The 16,452-nt window shown below is 35.3% G+C and overlaps 1 protein-coding gene across 1 annotated transcript in view; it reads right to left on the bottom strand.

Annotated features, from left to right (window-relative positions):
- baz2bb (bromodomain adjacent to zinc finger domain, 2Bb) overlaps window positions 1-16,452 on the bottom strand; it is a 124,437-nt gene that overhangs the window by 17,503 nt on the left and 90,482 nt on the right. Inside the window, exons 14-29 of the mRNA XM_082175783.1 lie at window positions 16,381-16,452; window positions 15,001-15,093; window positions 14,849-14,910; window positions 14,601-14,666; window positions 14,224-14,289; window positions 13,579-13,623; window positions 13,275-13,307; window positions 10,260-10,325; window positions 9,879-10,019; window positions 8,404-8,658; window positions 6,416-6,639; window positions 5,335-5,409; window positions 4,802-5,033; window positions 4,297-4,359; window positions 2,383-2,527; window positions 1,380-1,606 (exon numbers count right to left, since the gene is read on the bottom strand). The exon at window positions 16,381-16,452 is cut by the window's right edge and continues 142 nt beyond it. Coding sequence (XP_082031909.1) covers window positions 1,380-1,606; window positions 2,383-2,527; window positions 4,297-4,359; window positions 4,802-5,033; window positions 5,335-5,409; window positions 6,416-6,639; window positions 8,404-8,658; window positions 9,879-10,019; window positions 10,260-10,325; window positions 13,275-13,307; window positions 13,579-13,623; window positions 14,224-14,289; window positions 14,601-14,666; window positions 14,849-14,910; window positions 15,001-15,093; window positions 16,381-16,452 — 1,865 coding nt within the window. The remainder of the gene's footprint in view (window positions 1-1,379; window positions 1,607-2,382; window positions 2,528-4,296; window positions 4,360-4,801; window positions 5,034-5,334; window positions 5,410-6,415; window positions 6,640-8,403; window positions 8,659-9,878; window positions 10,020-10,259; window positions 10,326-13,274; window positions 13,308-13,578; window positions 13,624-14,223; window positions 14,290-14,600; window positions 14,667-14,848; window positions 14,911-15,000; window positions 15,094-16,380) is intronic.

The following is a 16,452-nucleotide window of genomic DNA, read 5'->3' as shown; positions in this document are numbered from 1 at the left end:
AAATTTATGTTGTAATGTACAATTGATAATTAAACAAGATGATTGACTTTAATAAACAGATGCATATTTAAGCATCAAGAACGGAAAAACATAAACACTGTCGGCTACACTGAGATTCGATCTCAGATCGTTTGAAGCTCCGAGAGGCTATTGTTAATGCATTGACCACAGAGCTATCGCCTGAATAGCCTAGGTCTACTATTTTCTCTGTTTTAAAAGTTTGTTATATTCTTTTTATTTTTTTAACATTGGCAATTTACTGTCTCGAAATTATGTGTCAAAAAAAAAAGTGTTTTTACAAGACCTTGTGCTGTTTATTATTATTATTATGTAGATGTTAATTCAGCCATTCTGTTGGATAAAAATTGTCCCTAATGTAAAATGGAAATGAATGGTAATTTTATTTTATAAATATAACATATTTAATATAGGCTATAGGAGAAAAAAAACAATATAGTGTAGCAATATTTTAGAACTATCAAATCTCTCTGCATTAATAATAAAAAAGTAGCCCATGTTTGTTCGGGATTTGAACCCCTTGTCATCTGAATTATTGAAACGTAAGTTATAGCCTACCACTCGGCCACAAATTTGTTTTGTTTTATTTTGTTTGAAATGTATATTTACATATTTTGCTTTCCTTAATGTTAACCAATTCTGTTGTAGCATAATAGGCCTATATTTTTTCCCTAAAAGTTTGTTTTATTCTCTGCTTTGTTTGTTTATATTTTTACATATTCAATCAGTCTCATTTTTGTTCAAATAATGAAAAAAGTTTTTTTTTTTTTTTTTAAATAAACAGATAGGAAACTTACCTTTTAAAATGCCGCAGTTGCTGCTGTTTTGCCCTGTCACTTGCGCCACCCGGTATAGCCTAGTCATTTCGCGAACGACTTTGAAATTCGACTGGTTTATTTTTGCTGCGGCAGTAATAGGCATTGTGGTTGATTATTTATTAAAGAATTCAATTGATAATCATAACAACATGTAAGCCTATTTAATTCTGAATATAACAAAGAATGCTTAAACCGACTAACATCGGTTAGTAACTGCAAGTCCTGAAAATGTTTTAATTTTACGGTAAATTATTTTAATTTATTTCACTGTTAGCCTATGTTTCAGTTAATAAATCTACAAACACATTAAAATAACACGAAGTAAATGACAAGTAACCTATTGACATAGCCTTTCTAAATTATAGAAAAACTGGGCACACAATGTTAACGTGTGTCTACTTTGTTTAAATTTAATGAATTTGAATTCGTTTAACCACAATATTTATCTTGAATTTATCTGTGACCTCAGCTCAGATTACTGCCGCGGCAGATTACGTCATAAAAGAATAAACTGACACTTTTCAAAGTCTGTGATTACAGCGCCACACAGCGGTAAAAGGCAGCAAATACACATCCCAATTTTGCCGCCGCGGGAACGGCGGCGGTAAAAGTCTCATTCTGGTTGTCCACCATCTGTAGATCCTGTGGGAGTTCACGTTTCACCTCAGCAGAGCCGTATTTTCCATCAGGTTCCTCCGTCGGCTCCACTTTGACCTGGACGAGGTGGGCGTTCTTCAACCTCTCACGCTCTCTCTGCAACTCCACTGGACCTGAAGGAACACAAGATATCAGCTGCAGCAGTACATTTCTACAATGGATAGTTCCAATAAAATAATATTTATTAAGAAAAATAATAATAATAAAAAACTGTAAAGAAAAAGTCAAGATCTTCCCTCCAAAAAAAAGAAAAGAAAAAAAAAGGGAAATAATAAAATATTTTATATAGTGCTTAAATATTGCTTTTATATTTCTTGCATGTTATAATATTGCTTATATGCATGTATGTATGTATGTATGTATGTATGTATGTATGTAAGTATGTGTATGAATAGAAAGTTCAAAATAACTTTATTAAAGAATAATTAATTACTAAATTAATAATAAATTATAATAAATTAATACTTTTATTCAGCAAGGATGCATTAAAGTGATCAAAGTGACAGTAAAGACATTTAGATGTTACAACAGCTTTCTATTTCAGATGAATGCTATTCTTTTGAACTTTCTATTCATCAAAGAATCCTGAAAAATAAATTGCACAACTGTTTTCAACATCTGCAAATCATCATATTAGAATGATTTCTGAAGGATCATGTGACACTGAAGACTGGAGTAATGATGCTGAAAATTCAGCTTTGATCACAGGAATAAATTACATTTTACTATATATTCAAATAGAAAAGAGTTATCTAAATTGTAATTTTACACCCATTTTAACTATTCCACCCATTTTGTGTCTTTTCCAGGGTGTTTCCTGTAAGCTTGTAACTGAGGGATCAGTCCTTTAGAAGATGCCTTAGTCTTAGTCTCATTTTGTCGTTCTCACCCTCTCCACTCTCCAGCGCCTCCACAAAGATCCCGCCACACTGCGGCAGAACCCAGAAGCGTCGTTTATAGCGGTCCTGACCGAACATCACGGAGCGCAGGGAGTGAGAGGCCTCGAACAGCTTCCGCCGGATCTGAGTCTGTTGCTGTAAGAAATTCAAGGTAAAAATCGTTAAGACAGGTGTCTATCTATTTCATTCAATATTTTTTCTCTCTTTACTGAAAATATTTGCTTTATGTTTGGAAAGGTGCGAGTGAATCTGTCCTTTTAGCACATTTAGGATCCTACATTTAGGTAAAGCAAGTATAGGCATGTTATCCTCCTGGGACCCAGCTATTCATTTCTGTCCTCTGTAGAGGACATTTGTTTTTAATTAATTTAATGAGATTTTGCCTGTGGTGTGTTGCTTTCTTTTTCTTAATAACTTTGTTCTATATTTCCTTTTTGTTCTATATTTGCCATGCTTCATGAACATTTAAATTACATTTGTTACAGCGTCTCGTGCTAGGTGAAACAAATGGAACAGTGTCTAATGTGTTACATGGGTAACACTTTACAATAAGGTTCATTAGTTAACATTAGTTAATGTATTAACTGACATGAACTAACCATCTGCAATACATTTGTTACTGTATTTATTAATCTTTGTTAATGTTAGTTAATAAAAATACAGCTGTTCATTGTTTGTTCATGTTAGTTTACAGTGCATTGCCTAATGTTAACTATTACAACTTTTGATTTTAATAATGTATCAGTAAATGTTGAAATTAACATTAACAAAGATTAATAAATGCTGTAGAAGTGCAGTTCATTATCAGTTCCTGTTAACTAATGTAGTTAACTAATTAACATTATTGTTAAAGTGTTACCGTTATGTGAAACAAATGGAACAATGTGTTATGTAAAACAAAAAAAACAAACAAAAAAACAAATGGAATAATGTGTTGGGTGAAACAAAACGAACAAATGGAACAATGTGTTATATGAAACAAATCAAACAAATGGAACCATGTTATGTGAAACAAATGGAACCAATGGAACAATGTGTTATGTGAAACAAATCAAACAAATGGAACCATGTTATATGAAACAAATGGAACAGATGGAACAATGTGTTATGTGAAACAAATCAAACAAATGGAATAATGGACGGGTGAAACAAATTGAACAAATGGAACAAATGGAACCAATGGAACCATGTTATGTGAAACAAATGGAACAAATGGAAACTGTGTTGTGTGAAACAATTGTAGTAGACAACCGTCACATTCATCCGTTAATACAATGTAGGGAAAAGCCCTCATAAACTTCAAGCATAGTCGAAGAACGAACTGGTACGACGTCATTTCGAACAAAATCAGGCCAAAAAGAAGTTAATTTATGGGGTTCGAAACAGCTTGCCAAAGCGACCTTTCCGCCTTCGAACTACCACTGGTCCATGGTGATGATGTAATAGGTACATGTGTCTCCTCATTTCTCTGTTCAGTCCGTCGAGGTCAGTCCGCGAATGAACATGAACACACTGGAAAGCTGCTTTCTAGCAGAAATTGAGGTTGTAATTCCAATTGAAAGAGACACTGACAATGTTTTTTATGTTTAATAATGTAAAGCTGCTTGACTAGAGTGCCGAATTGCAGAGCTTGAAAAATAAGTGCTTTATATATTTACGGTAGGAAATTGACAAAATATCTTCATGGAACATGATCTTGACTTAATCTCCTAATGATTTTTGGCATAAAAGAAAAATCAATAATTTTGACCCATACAATGCATTGTTGGCTATTGTCAAAAATATACCCGTGTGACTGATCCAGGGTCACATATTTTCCAACTTTTTACCCCTAAGCACAGAATGAAAGAACTTCGCAGTGAGTATCTCGGGGCCTTAGGATCCTCTTGCTGATGCTCATTTACCTTGCTGAGCTTCTCAATCTGTTTCTCCAGCTCCTCAATGCTTGTGGATTGATCACCTTCATCCTGCAAAAAGCAGCTCTTAATATATCATAACAAATCAACCAACACTGAGAGCAGACATGCTACTCAAGCATAGTACTAAAACAGTGGTTTCCGTTAATAGTAAAGAACGAAAACAAGAAGCTTTGTTTTAATTACAGCAGAAATACTGGAGGAATTGTCTTTTTTTCTATGGAAACATAGTATAACTTTTAGAACTCAAAACTACTGTGGAAAAAAGGGCATTTACTGAAACTAAACTGAAAAAAATGACTCATTCTAAAGTTCTGACATCAAACAGATTTACATTAGATAAAAGCATCTGCTAAAATGCATAAATGTTAAAGTGACTAACATTGCATTCAAGCTACACAATTACTCAATTCATGCATTTGATCTACAGGTAAATAAGACAGATCATTATACATGACCTTTACACAATGATACATTCAGAGTCACGCTCTACCTCATCTTCACACGCCTCGGCTTTCTTCTCTTTCTTCCCACCAAAATCATCTTCGTCTTCATCCTCCTCTCCATGTTCATCGCTGTCATCATCTTCCTCATCATCATCATCACTCTCCCCTCCTTTGCGCTTGCGTTTACGGCTGTTCACAGGCGTACCAGCGGCTTGACCCTCCTCTCCTCCAACACTGCTCTCTCGCTTTCCCGTCCTCTTAGCGTAGATGCTCCTCAGTCTGTACAACAACGGCCAAAATAAAGCATGCATTGCAATCGAACCAAAACATAATGATCACATTATAACTAAGTTTGCATTTCCAGAACACAGAAAAAGTGTAGGTTTTTATTCTGTATAAATAAATTTCATTCTGTTTTTATGAATAAAAATCATAAAAAATGGGAACTATATATTATGGACCACATGAAGACTAGTGTCCACTATGTGCGATCCATGATAGCGATCCATAGTGTGTGTTTTACATTATCAGAGGAAGGAAATACGTGTGTTTATGTGATGGGCGTAAACAAGTGTCTTACTTTCGCAGGTTCCCCTCAATCACCCATTTGTCTCGACGCAGGTTGGTCATGTTGTCAATGTTTTTGTCAATCTCACTGTGACAAAGAAAATAAATTGTATGCATTAAACACAACATCATTATAAGCACCTACAGAGTCTGAGAGTATGACCAAAATCTTATATTGTAATTTTATATCACAGTAATAGTCGTATATCATGATATATAGGAAATAAAAAAATTGGTTGATATTCTAATAACCATTTTTCTACTCAGTATTTTCCAGTAAACCAAATAAATAATGTGTATAAAAATCCTTAAACCAAGAAAAATTACATAAAAAAAATAAAATAAAAATTGTTACACAAATTGTTAAATTTTTGGAGATTTATATTTAAAAAAAATTTTTTTTTAAATTATACTTATATATTAAAGTTACCATGTTATGAGTTTGTAATTTATTTTTTGGGTCTGCTAGAAAATATTTACATGATTTAAAGTAAAAAAAACAACATTATTTTTTCTTATACTGTACATTGCGGCAGCACCTCTTTTCACCGTCTGCCTGAATCACTACAAAAGCTCTTTAAAGCCTGCCTTTCTGAAAAGCCTAGTCTGCTCTGATTGGTCAGCTGGCCCAGTCTGTTGTGATTGGCCATCTGCTTAGAGCGTGTGTTGGAAAGGTAACGCCCCTTACAATTGGGTTTCAGCTTCTCAGGCTTCACAAGCAGCTATAAACAGTATTATATGTATGATAACTATGGTGTCGATATCGGAAGTCCAACAATGTCCATTGATCAACCGTTTGATGGCGGGCCAAAGCAGCCAGTAGGTGCGCATTATGCAAATATTTAACATGGTGATGTAGCCAGGTCACAGAGATGTGTTTCAGGCAAGTGTTTTCTGAACAGATCCACTCTATTTGGACTGTTCATGCACAAATAACCATATTTAACACTAAATTTCATGTTGAATTCAAAGTGTTACTTGCCAATTCATGCAATCATTTGTGAAATATATTAGCAATTTATGAGGAAGAATTGTTTCTACACCAATCAGTATTACACTAAGCATGCAGAGCTAATGAAGTGAGATGAGCGCACCTGACCACAGTCTTGCTGCAGGACAGCTCATTGACCAGGAAGGCCAGTATAGTGGCTTTCTGAGAGGGTGTGTGGGCCTGGAAAGCTTTGGTCTTCAAGCTCTCGGCCAGCGATGCTAGCTCAGTCTGTCCACAGTGAGCTTCCATAAAGATCTGTAGCACCTCAGAAACATTGTGCCGGTTCAAGCCGATGTTAGTCACATGGTCTCCCAGAGCCGTCTTAGCCTGAAATGTTCAAAACACCCAAACAAAAGAACAAAGTGATACAATGAGGAATTTGGTGTGACAAAGGCCGCGAGATAGTGTTGAAAAGGGAACTGAATTATCATGGTAATTGAAAGGCACGGTTAAGTCGGTTAATTTAGGAGTTTCTTAGGCGGAGCAAAAGGCTTTTTATGAAGACTGTGAACGCATGTGAGATTAGCACAGGAAATCTGCTGAGGGGCTGAACTGAATTCTTGCTCTTTATTGGAGATATTGCGCTTGAAGCCACAAAGAAAACCATGCTTAAAGAAGAGCAGCAGGAACTGATTGTGAGAGTGAGGAATACAAGAGAACCAGACAGAAGCTACAGACTTTAACATACATGTAAACTTGAGGAGATTTTAAAATAAATAAATAAATAGTATTGTTATTTAATATAATTGCTAATCTAATAATATATCAGGCTATTTGTTCCAAGTGTAAGGTACAGTAAATGGTTCTCCATTTGTCTTTGACGTGGAAATATATATTTACGTAATAAAGATATTTAATAAACTATCATGCAAACGTGGAGCTTAAGTGCTGTAAACATTTAACTTAATAACTAAGTAACTAACTCAAATTCAATTTCAGGCCATTTTCCATCAATTACTGCTTTGCTTTTTTAAAAGTAAGTAAGTAAATATATTAGGGCTGTCAAAATTAACGTTTAACGCATGCAATTTATTTGATTTATTTGCAGTTTATTAGTGTCGTCAATAATATAATTGCATATAATAATGTCAGAGAGAGAGAGAGAGAGAGAGAGAGAAAGAGAGACACACACACAACCACAGGGACGTAACAAACGCATTAAAAATGTTTAACGTAATTAATAGGCATCCTTTTTTCTGTCATCCTTTGGCTATCATTATATTATTACATTATATGATCGCGCTCTTATTCATACAAATGCTTTTAAACCATTCAAGCACAAAAAGACACAAAAGAGAATGTAGTGCAGTACTGGCGTGCGTCTGTGAATCTGTCTGTGTGACACACACACACACACACACACACAACTTATGCGCACAGAAAGTCACTTTAGACAGCGCTTGAACAGACAAAAACACACAAAATGATGACAAAATGCCTGTTTTTTTCCCGAGTATCCTCACAGGCACAGTCTTCTTAAATTAGTTAAAATAAGTCTTAAATTAATGTAAAGAGTTGAAAATTAGAGAAAATGTGTCAGATCCGCGTCATGTGTGTCAGGTCTTAAAGTGACAGCAGCCTAATAAACCTTCTACTGTCTGTCATTAAGGATAATCAAAGAACAAAAGAAAAAAGAGAAAATTACTCACTGCTCTTGACTGAATACATTACATTAATTTGGAGATAAAATGTGAAATTATTACAATATAAAAATATATTAATCGCGATTAATTACAGAAAAATCTATGATTAATTAGTTAATTTTTTTATTGATTGACTAATAAATATACGGTATATAAATATACAGTATAGTATATATATATATATATATATATATATATATATTTACCCCTTTTAAGATGTAAAAAAACTAAAAAACTAAAATGTAAATAAAAATAACAATTACATAAATAATTAAATACAAATAAATTTGTGTTTCTCATGATCTCAAAAATCTTTTGATCTGAAAGGCTTAAATGCTTGAAATTACACAACAATTGTGCAGCGGACATATGAACTCTTTCAACACCCAGTGATCAGATCTGTAATCCAGACAAATCCAAGCACACAGTATAGCAGCTCTCCTCTCACCCTGTGTCCTGCAGGGAGTCCCGGGTCACACACAGCAGCAGACAGCATGCGCACCAGCAGGTCTTGGATGAAGCCCATGCTGTCCCCCACATTCAGCAGCCCTGCCTGCAGCACACCGAGCGACGGCACGTCAGCGCTGAGGTCAAACCCCAGGACCTTTCCAAAACAGCGCAGGAACTGCATCACCATTAGACAGTCTGAGAAACATCCTCCCGGCAACACCAGACCGGCGATCCGTGACAGCGCCGGCAGAGGCTGAACATGGACAAAATTATAAAGTAGTTATAATTCATCTCAAGACTCATCTTTTTTCCCTTGCTTTTGAAGCATAGCTTTATGAATCTGTTTTGATTGTATGCCTTGTTCTGGATGGCTGCTAGGACCTTTCTATGTGGTTTACATGTCACTAGGTGGATGCTATTTGATTGTCAACTACATGAAAAGTAATCTGATTACTTAAAGGGTGACTCTCGCCAAAATGCAACCTAGGATCTTTTTGTTAATCTACCCGAGGCGAACTATCGTTTAAAAGCATAATTAGAATGGAAACGCCACTTTTAAGATTGACCGTATTTACGTTTTCAGTCAAATGGCCTTTTGAATGGGAGTGCTTGGGGCACTTCTATGATCGCATCAAAATCACTATTTTTAAAACACTAAGGCGGCTCGACACAACATGAAACTGTGCTGGAAGTCTCACCAGGGGCTCTACACATGAACTCCAGCACTGACAACATTGTTTGTGTACACAGAGTTTACTAAAAAGAAAGATTTTGAACAACTCACTGTCTCTGTGTCCGCCGGCATTTTGACAGTCAAAACTAGTCGATCTCCGAATGTGACGTAACAGGGAGGAGAATAAAGATGGAAAGCTCCTAAAGCTTAGTTCCATATAAATTCACGGATCATTTGTTGTTTTGTCGTTAGTGAAAATCAATATTGACCTTGTATTTGAAAAAGGATCCTCATATAAGAAGCAATACTAAAATTCAGAGTCAGTTCATTCACATTCTGAGATCGACTAGTTTTGACTGTCGAAATGCCGGCGGACACAGAGACAGTGAGTTATTCAAAATCTTGCTTTTTAGTAAACTCTGTGTACACAAACACTGTTCTCAATGCTGGAGTTCATGTGTAGAGCCCCTGGTGAGACTTCCAGTAAAGTTTCATGTTGTGTCGAGCCGCATTAGTGTTTTAAAAATAGTGATTTTTGATGCTATCATAGTCGTGCCCCAATCACTCCCATTCAAAAGGCAATTTGATCGAAAACGAAAATACGGTCAATCTTAAAAGTGGCGTTTCCATTCTAATTATGCTTTTACACGATAGTTTGCCTCGGGTAGATTAACAAAAAGACTCTAGGTTGCATTTTGGCGAGAGTTACCCTTTAAAGTTTAATGACACAAACAATACAGAAATCTTAACGTTCAAATTTGCTTGTGCTCAAAAAAAAAAGGATTTTCTGTGTGATTCACCTTCAGGTCCGACAGACACATGTCTTCGGTGGGTTTGTTCAGCTCTTTGGCCATTTCCAGCTCAAGCCGCCTGATCTCCAGTTTGCGCTCCTTGTTCAATCGTTTCTCATCTCGTTTCTCCTGTTTCAGTCGCTCCTTCTCCTGCAGAATTTTTTTGGAAGAGATAACAAACCTTGTGTGCCATCATGGAGACTGATTGATAATTATAATAGTCTATGTGATTGAGTGGAAGGATGATGAGAGGAGAAAAGAGACACTGAAAGAGAGATGATGAGATGGAGCATAAGAGGAAATAGTGAGTAATGGGAGACAAATAGATGGAGAATGGAAAGGAGGGGTAAAAGAGAATGATGAACTGATAAAAGGAGCTGTATAACACACCTCAGCTTTCTTCCGGGCCTCCACCGCCTTCATCAACATCACATGCTGTCGATGTCTCTCTCGCTCCTACAACAAACACTGAGACATTAGAGAAAGAACGAACAAACGAAACACCAAACAAAACTACATAGGAAAGAGGGAAAGAACAAACAAAATAACTAATACAAAAACAGACAGACAGACAAAAAAAAAAAATCATCAAAACAAGATGGAATGAAAGAAGAAACAAATACAATTATGAAAGAAAAAAATTAAGTAAACAAAACAAACTAGAAATAAAAAGGTAGAAAAAATTAAAACAAAAGAATGAAAGAACAATGAATGAATGAACAAGAAAATAAAAGCATGAAAGCACAAAAAATAAAGAACAAACAAACAAAATTAAATAATGGAACAGCAAAAGATCTAAAGAAAACAACATATCAGAAAAAATAAATGAGAAAAAAAACTAAGAAAGACTAATGAAAGAACAAAAGAAAGAAATAACGACCGAAAGAAAGAACAAAGAAAAGAAAGAAAGAAAGAAAGAAAGAAAGAAAGAAAGAAAGAAAGAAAGAAAGAACAAAAGAAAGAAAAAATGAAAGAGCAAAAGAAAGAAAAAATAAAAAGGTACGAAAAATAAAAGACAAAGAAAAAACAAAAGAGAAAAAAATTAAAGAACAAACAAAAGAAAAATGACAAAAAAATAAAGAACAGAAGAACATAAAAAAAGAAAAAAGAGAAAGTGAACAAAATCATGAAATTCAGAGTGAAGATGAAAGAATATGAATCAACGAATAAAATAACACAGAAGAAATAAAAAGAAAGAAGAAACTCAGAAGGATGTCAGATGTCAGTCTCCTGATCACTGAAACACTGCTGAAGCATGAAGGTGCAGAGATCAGTCCGTCTGAAGGCCGTTCACAACAATGAGCATAACTTTATATATCTAAATATTATAAAGTCCACACCGAAACTACTATAACCATAACAGCGATGAGAAATCACTTTCAGAGCGATTTCTTCCTGCTGATGAACGATAAAAACATTGACAGCCAATCAGAATCCATCTTAAGAGCTCGAGCATTTAAAGCGACAGACGACAAAAATAAACAGAACGATATTGTGTGCTGGTGTGGACGCTGATATAGTTATAGTTATAGTTATGGTGTGAACGTGCCTTCAGACGGGCTAACAGATCCGTTAACCAGCGCGGGTCAGTTGGTCAGTTCCTAAACATCTGCCGGAAAGTTATTCCAGGTGTTACAGATTAAGCTTCAGGCTTCTACGGGCAGCTGGAGCTCTTTAGTGCAGGACAGACAGGAAGAGACTGAACGAGTCCAGAGAAGTCTCGAAACTTTCTCAGTATATCAAGACTTTAAAGCAGTTCCCAATTACACAATGATCCAGACGGAAAACTGGTTTCAGCTGCTGAGTGACACCTTATACTTCTCCCATAATCTTTAGGAGATTATTTTAGTGTCCGTTTTAAATCTAAATCAACACACAGGGGCTGGATGTTGTTAAATATCACGAACAAATGACGAACAAGCACGAATCAGAATGGATGTTTATGATAGGCTTGATGATATGAAGCAGCGCGGTCGCCACCGGCACTGGTGGAGATCTCGTGACTGATGTCTGTTCACAGATATTTAGATTATGACTCTGTTCCAAAACCGTGAGCTGCATCCTAACAGAGATGAAACCCTCCACGTCCTTCATATAACTGGCACTCCACACGCGTCAAGAGGAGACTTGACTAGACTGATTTCAATAGAGTTTAGCATGTTGCTAAACAAATGGCTCTCTAATTTGCATGTAAAATATCTAGCATAAACACAATTATCAGGTAAAACAAATTGGATTGAACTACTTTAATAAATTATTTTCAGTATTGTATGACAGTGTTGTTTTTATCTAAAACTACTAAAACTGGCTTTCTTTAAATGAAATAAATCTGAAAAAAAATATTTTATATTTATATATTTTATTATAATATATTATATTTTATGTGTATATATATATATATATATATATATATATATACACACACACACACACATATACACACACACACACACACACACACACACATATATATATATATACACACATAGATACATATATATGTATGTATATATATAAAATATGTATATAAATAAATTAAAATCATATATAATTTTTCCCTAATAAATATATATATATATATATATATATATATATATATATATATATATATATATATATATATATATATATAAGAAGACAAACTTAAATAGAAATTAGAAATGTTGCCTTGGCTACTAAATTAATTAGTTTAATCTGAAATACTAGAAATTTAAAAATAAAAATAAAAATAAAGCTAAATAGAAATATATAAAAAAGGAGGTAACATTTTATTTTACAGTGTCCTTGTTACACATAATTACTATAAATTGTGCATAATTACACCCAATTAACCCTAACCCTACAGTAAGTGCATGTAGTTAATAATTATTACTAAGTGCTTAAATGTATGATTGCACTGTAACAAGGACACCTTAAAATAAAGTGTAACCAAAAATGATAAAAGCACAACAAAAAATTATTAAAATCAAACTAAAATTAAAATGAAAGCAGAAAATAAATTCCAATTCAAAATATAAATAAATACTAAAATAGTATATAAATAATACTAAAATAACACCGCTGCATTAACTATATTTAAGATGTACTTCAAATGCATTCTTCTAGCAATGCATCATGGGATTCCCTTCTCTGCAAATGATATATGCAATGCTGTCTAAGAACATTTCTTAAAAGGCTTATGCTTTGTTTCTATGATGCTTTAAAATGCTGCCTAGATAGGCAGCTCACTAGGTTTTGGAAAAGAGCCCATTTCTCTCTCCTTTGGCAAGCAGATGAAAGCAGATGCAGGGCGTCATGCAAGAGGAATGTGAGCGAAGTCCAAGCATTAAGTTGCATGTGCAACATGGAGCAAAACACCTGAATCAAGCATTTCACAATGTGTTAAATGTTCAAAAGTAAACATACCCATACCATATCTAGTCTATGTCTCTCCAACTCCTGGCAGAGAGAGTTGGCAAAGGCAAAAACAAAAATAAATAAATCAATGCAACTCCCCATTAGAGTGATTACCCATAATGCATTTAGAGGAACAGTTGAGCCAGAAAAAAGAACATTCTGACAGATAACATTTTTGGCTCAACGATTCCTTTAAAATAATCATGTAAAAGAATCAAAGCAGCGGAGACTTGAGGCATTATTCAGTGAAATATTGTTTGTGTTTGTGAAAGAGCTCTTATAGGAAGGAGATTTGAAGACGGTTTGCTCATACCTGGTGCTTCAGGATGATGGACTGCTGTCGACGGAGCTCCTTCTCCTACACACACAGATAAAAATAAATTAAAACTGCAAATACGGCCTTATTTCCATTAGTGAGGATGGGAGAGAGAAAGAGATGCAGATGGAGGGATGTCATAAACAGATAGGATTTTCTGCATTCCCGCTGTATATTGAAATGGCTGGGTTTTGATTGACAGGCGTGTCGTCGGGGGGGGGGCACCTGAGTGTTAATGTAAAATGAGAAATGGAGCATCGGCGCCGTCTCGGGTCTCACTCAATCTCACAAACATATCCAAATGGATATTAAAAATGTGCACTAGTCCAGTTTCAGACATTTCGCCCCCCATAATGTTTCTAACCATATAAAATGATGTCATCAAATATGAACTGAATAATTTAATAACTGAAAATCATTTCTCAATTGTAACAATTAATCTGTTATGTATAAAATCAAAAGACCAACATGGTGTATTGTTGCCCTGAGTAACTTAATATCAGACCCTGCACTGTTACTGACTTTTATTTTATTTTTTATAAGGTATTGATCCAATTAGATATAGGTAAAAGAGACAGATATTGAGATTGAGATAAAATGCTTTAGTAAATCAATAAATGCATCAATTACTAAAATAAAAACCTTTATTCGTTTTTCAGCTTCTAGTATTTTGGCGTTGACAGCCTCTTCCTTCTTTTTTCTTTTAGCCTGTGAACATAAACAGACATTACAGTATTTCACTTAATACAATATCAATAAAACAATATAATATAAGAAAATATATTGACATAACCAGTAAGTGTTTAAATGTGTAGTACAGTGTTACCTAGAGAATGCGATAGTTAAAAAAACTATCGTGTGTGTGTGTGTATATATATATATATATATATATACACACACATACATATATATGTATATGTATGTATATGTGTGTATATACATGTATGTGTATCACATATACGTATATAATTTTTGTAAAATTTACATTTGTTTTATTTTTTATTGTATATAAACTTTACCTCCAAAATTTGCCGAGCACGGAGTTCTTTCTCCATACGGACCTGCTGGATTCTCTTGAACTTTTCCTGTGGAAATAGCCAGGGATGAGAGAGAATGAAACACAGGCACTTCATGCATCAATACATAAAGGTAAATGCTTATGGGAAGTGTCAGAAGTAACGATGTGCATGCAACAAACACAAACAAGTCAGCATGAGACGACATGAGGAAGTATAGCAGTTAGTGGCGGCATCGGCTGATTTCTGACCTGCTGCTTCAGGATCTTCATTTGTTCCTTGTGTTTCCGCCGCTCCTCTGCTGCCATGATTGCTGAAAGTTCAGAGGAAAATGCTGAGCAGATTTAGAAAGTGTACTGGAAACCAGAAACATTAAAAAAAAACTTTAAAAAAAACAGCTCACCTTGCTGTCTCCTGGCCTCTTTGGCCGCTCGTGCCAGCGCCTGCTTTTCCAGCTTACGCATCAGCTTCATCTGAGCGGCCTGCCGTGCGATTTCTGCCACATACGGGAGATCTTTAGAGCTAATCTATCATCAGCAATTCTAGAGAAGTTCAACTATCCATCTTATTTTGCAGTGAGGAATTAAGCTATTATCCTTGAATGTGCAAGACTTCCAATTCATTATAAATAACTAGAAGAACTGCAGAAAACAATACAACTACTTGTATTACAAACTAATGTGTTTATTATTACAATAATAGATAAAAAATAATATGATATGCAATTTTAAGCAGCATAACAGACTGTTTTTGTACAGCTAAAAATAACTGTAAGTGGATGACACCAGAAGCCAGACACAATCAAGTTACAAATGGCTGCTCTTACATTAAAAATAATGTGGATAGACAGCAAATATCATGTGTGAAGATTCTTCAAAATGTAAATAAAGACAGAGTTTAAATTTTGTGTGAACTGAATCTTTTAAAACATCTTAAATTGAAATAACATAAAACAGATAAGATAAAGGGCCCTATCTTACACCCGGCGAAATGCAGCACCAGGCGCGACGCAAGTGTGTTTTGCTAGTTTCAGCCCGACGCAGTTATCATTTTCACGTCCTGCACCACATTGTTTAAATAGCAAATGCATTTGTGCGCCCATGGGCTGCTGGTCTGAAAACGGGGTGTGTTCAGGCGCATTGTTGGCGCGTTGCTATTTTGAGGAACTGAAATAGACTGAGCCATTGACCAACTGAAACCTGGTCTAAAGTTAATGGCGCAATATTATTAATTGTTTGTTATTTAAAGAGCGCGTTAGTAATGTGCGCCTATAGGCGGGTCCACAACGCGCGTACACTCTGCTTAATACACAAACAGGGACGCACATCAGCACACAAACATGCAAAATATTAAAAATAATAGGATTACAATGTAAAAGATTATTATTGTAATGTGTACATAAAGATATGGTGGAATCCGGCTTGTCCCGTAGATAGTCTGCTTTCGCACTTTTATCTCGCGCACGAGCAGATCCGTTTGCGCTCTGGAGACGCGTTCGGTCTTTCCACTATCAAATTCCATCATGTAAATAGCGAATCCGCCATGGCGCGAGCGCAACTGGCATTTAAAGGGAATGGGAGATGAGACTCTGATTGGTTTAACGCACGTAAATCCCAAAACACACCCATTACTCATTAAGAGAATAGGGACAACACTTTTAGACCATGCGCCGGGAGCGCCAACCATTTTTCCCATCGTTAAACTAGCAAAAGTGAATTCGCTTTAGACCACGCACTTAGATTGTTAAAATAGGGCCCAATGTGTGCATTTGTGTGAACGGTACCCTGGGCCTCCAGTTTGCGCAGTAGTTTGGCCTCAGAGGTGCTGAGAACATCAGCTTCACTCTCGTCAGGCG

This window comes from Leuciscus leuciscus, assembly GCF_965113295.1.
Source record: "Leuciscus leuciscus genome assembly, chromosome: 7".
In the NCBI taxonomy this organism is placed as follows: domain Eukaryota; kingdom Metazoa; phylum Chordata; class Actinopteri; order Cypriniformes; family Leuciscidae; genus Leuciscus; species Leuciscus leuciscus.
This window is presented reverse-complemented; position numbering and strand designations above follow the sequence as displayed.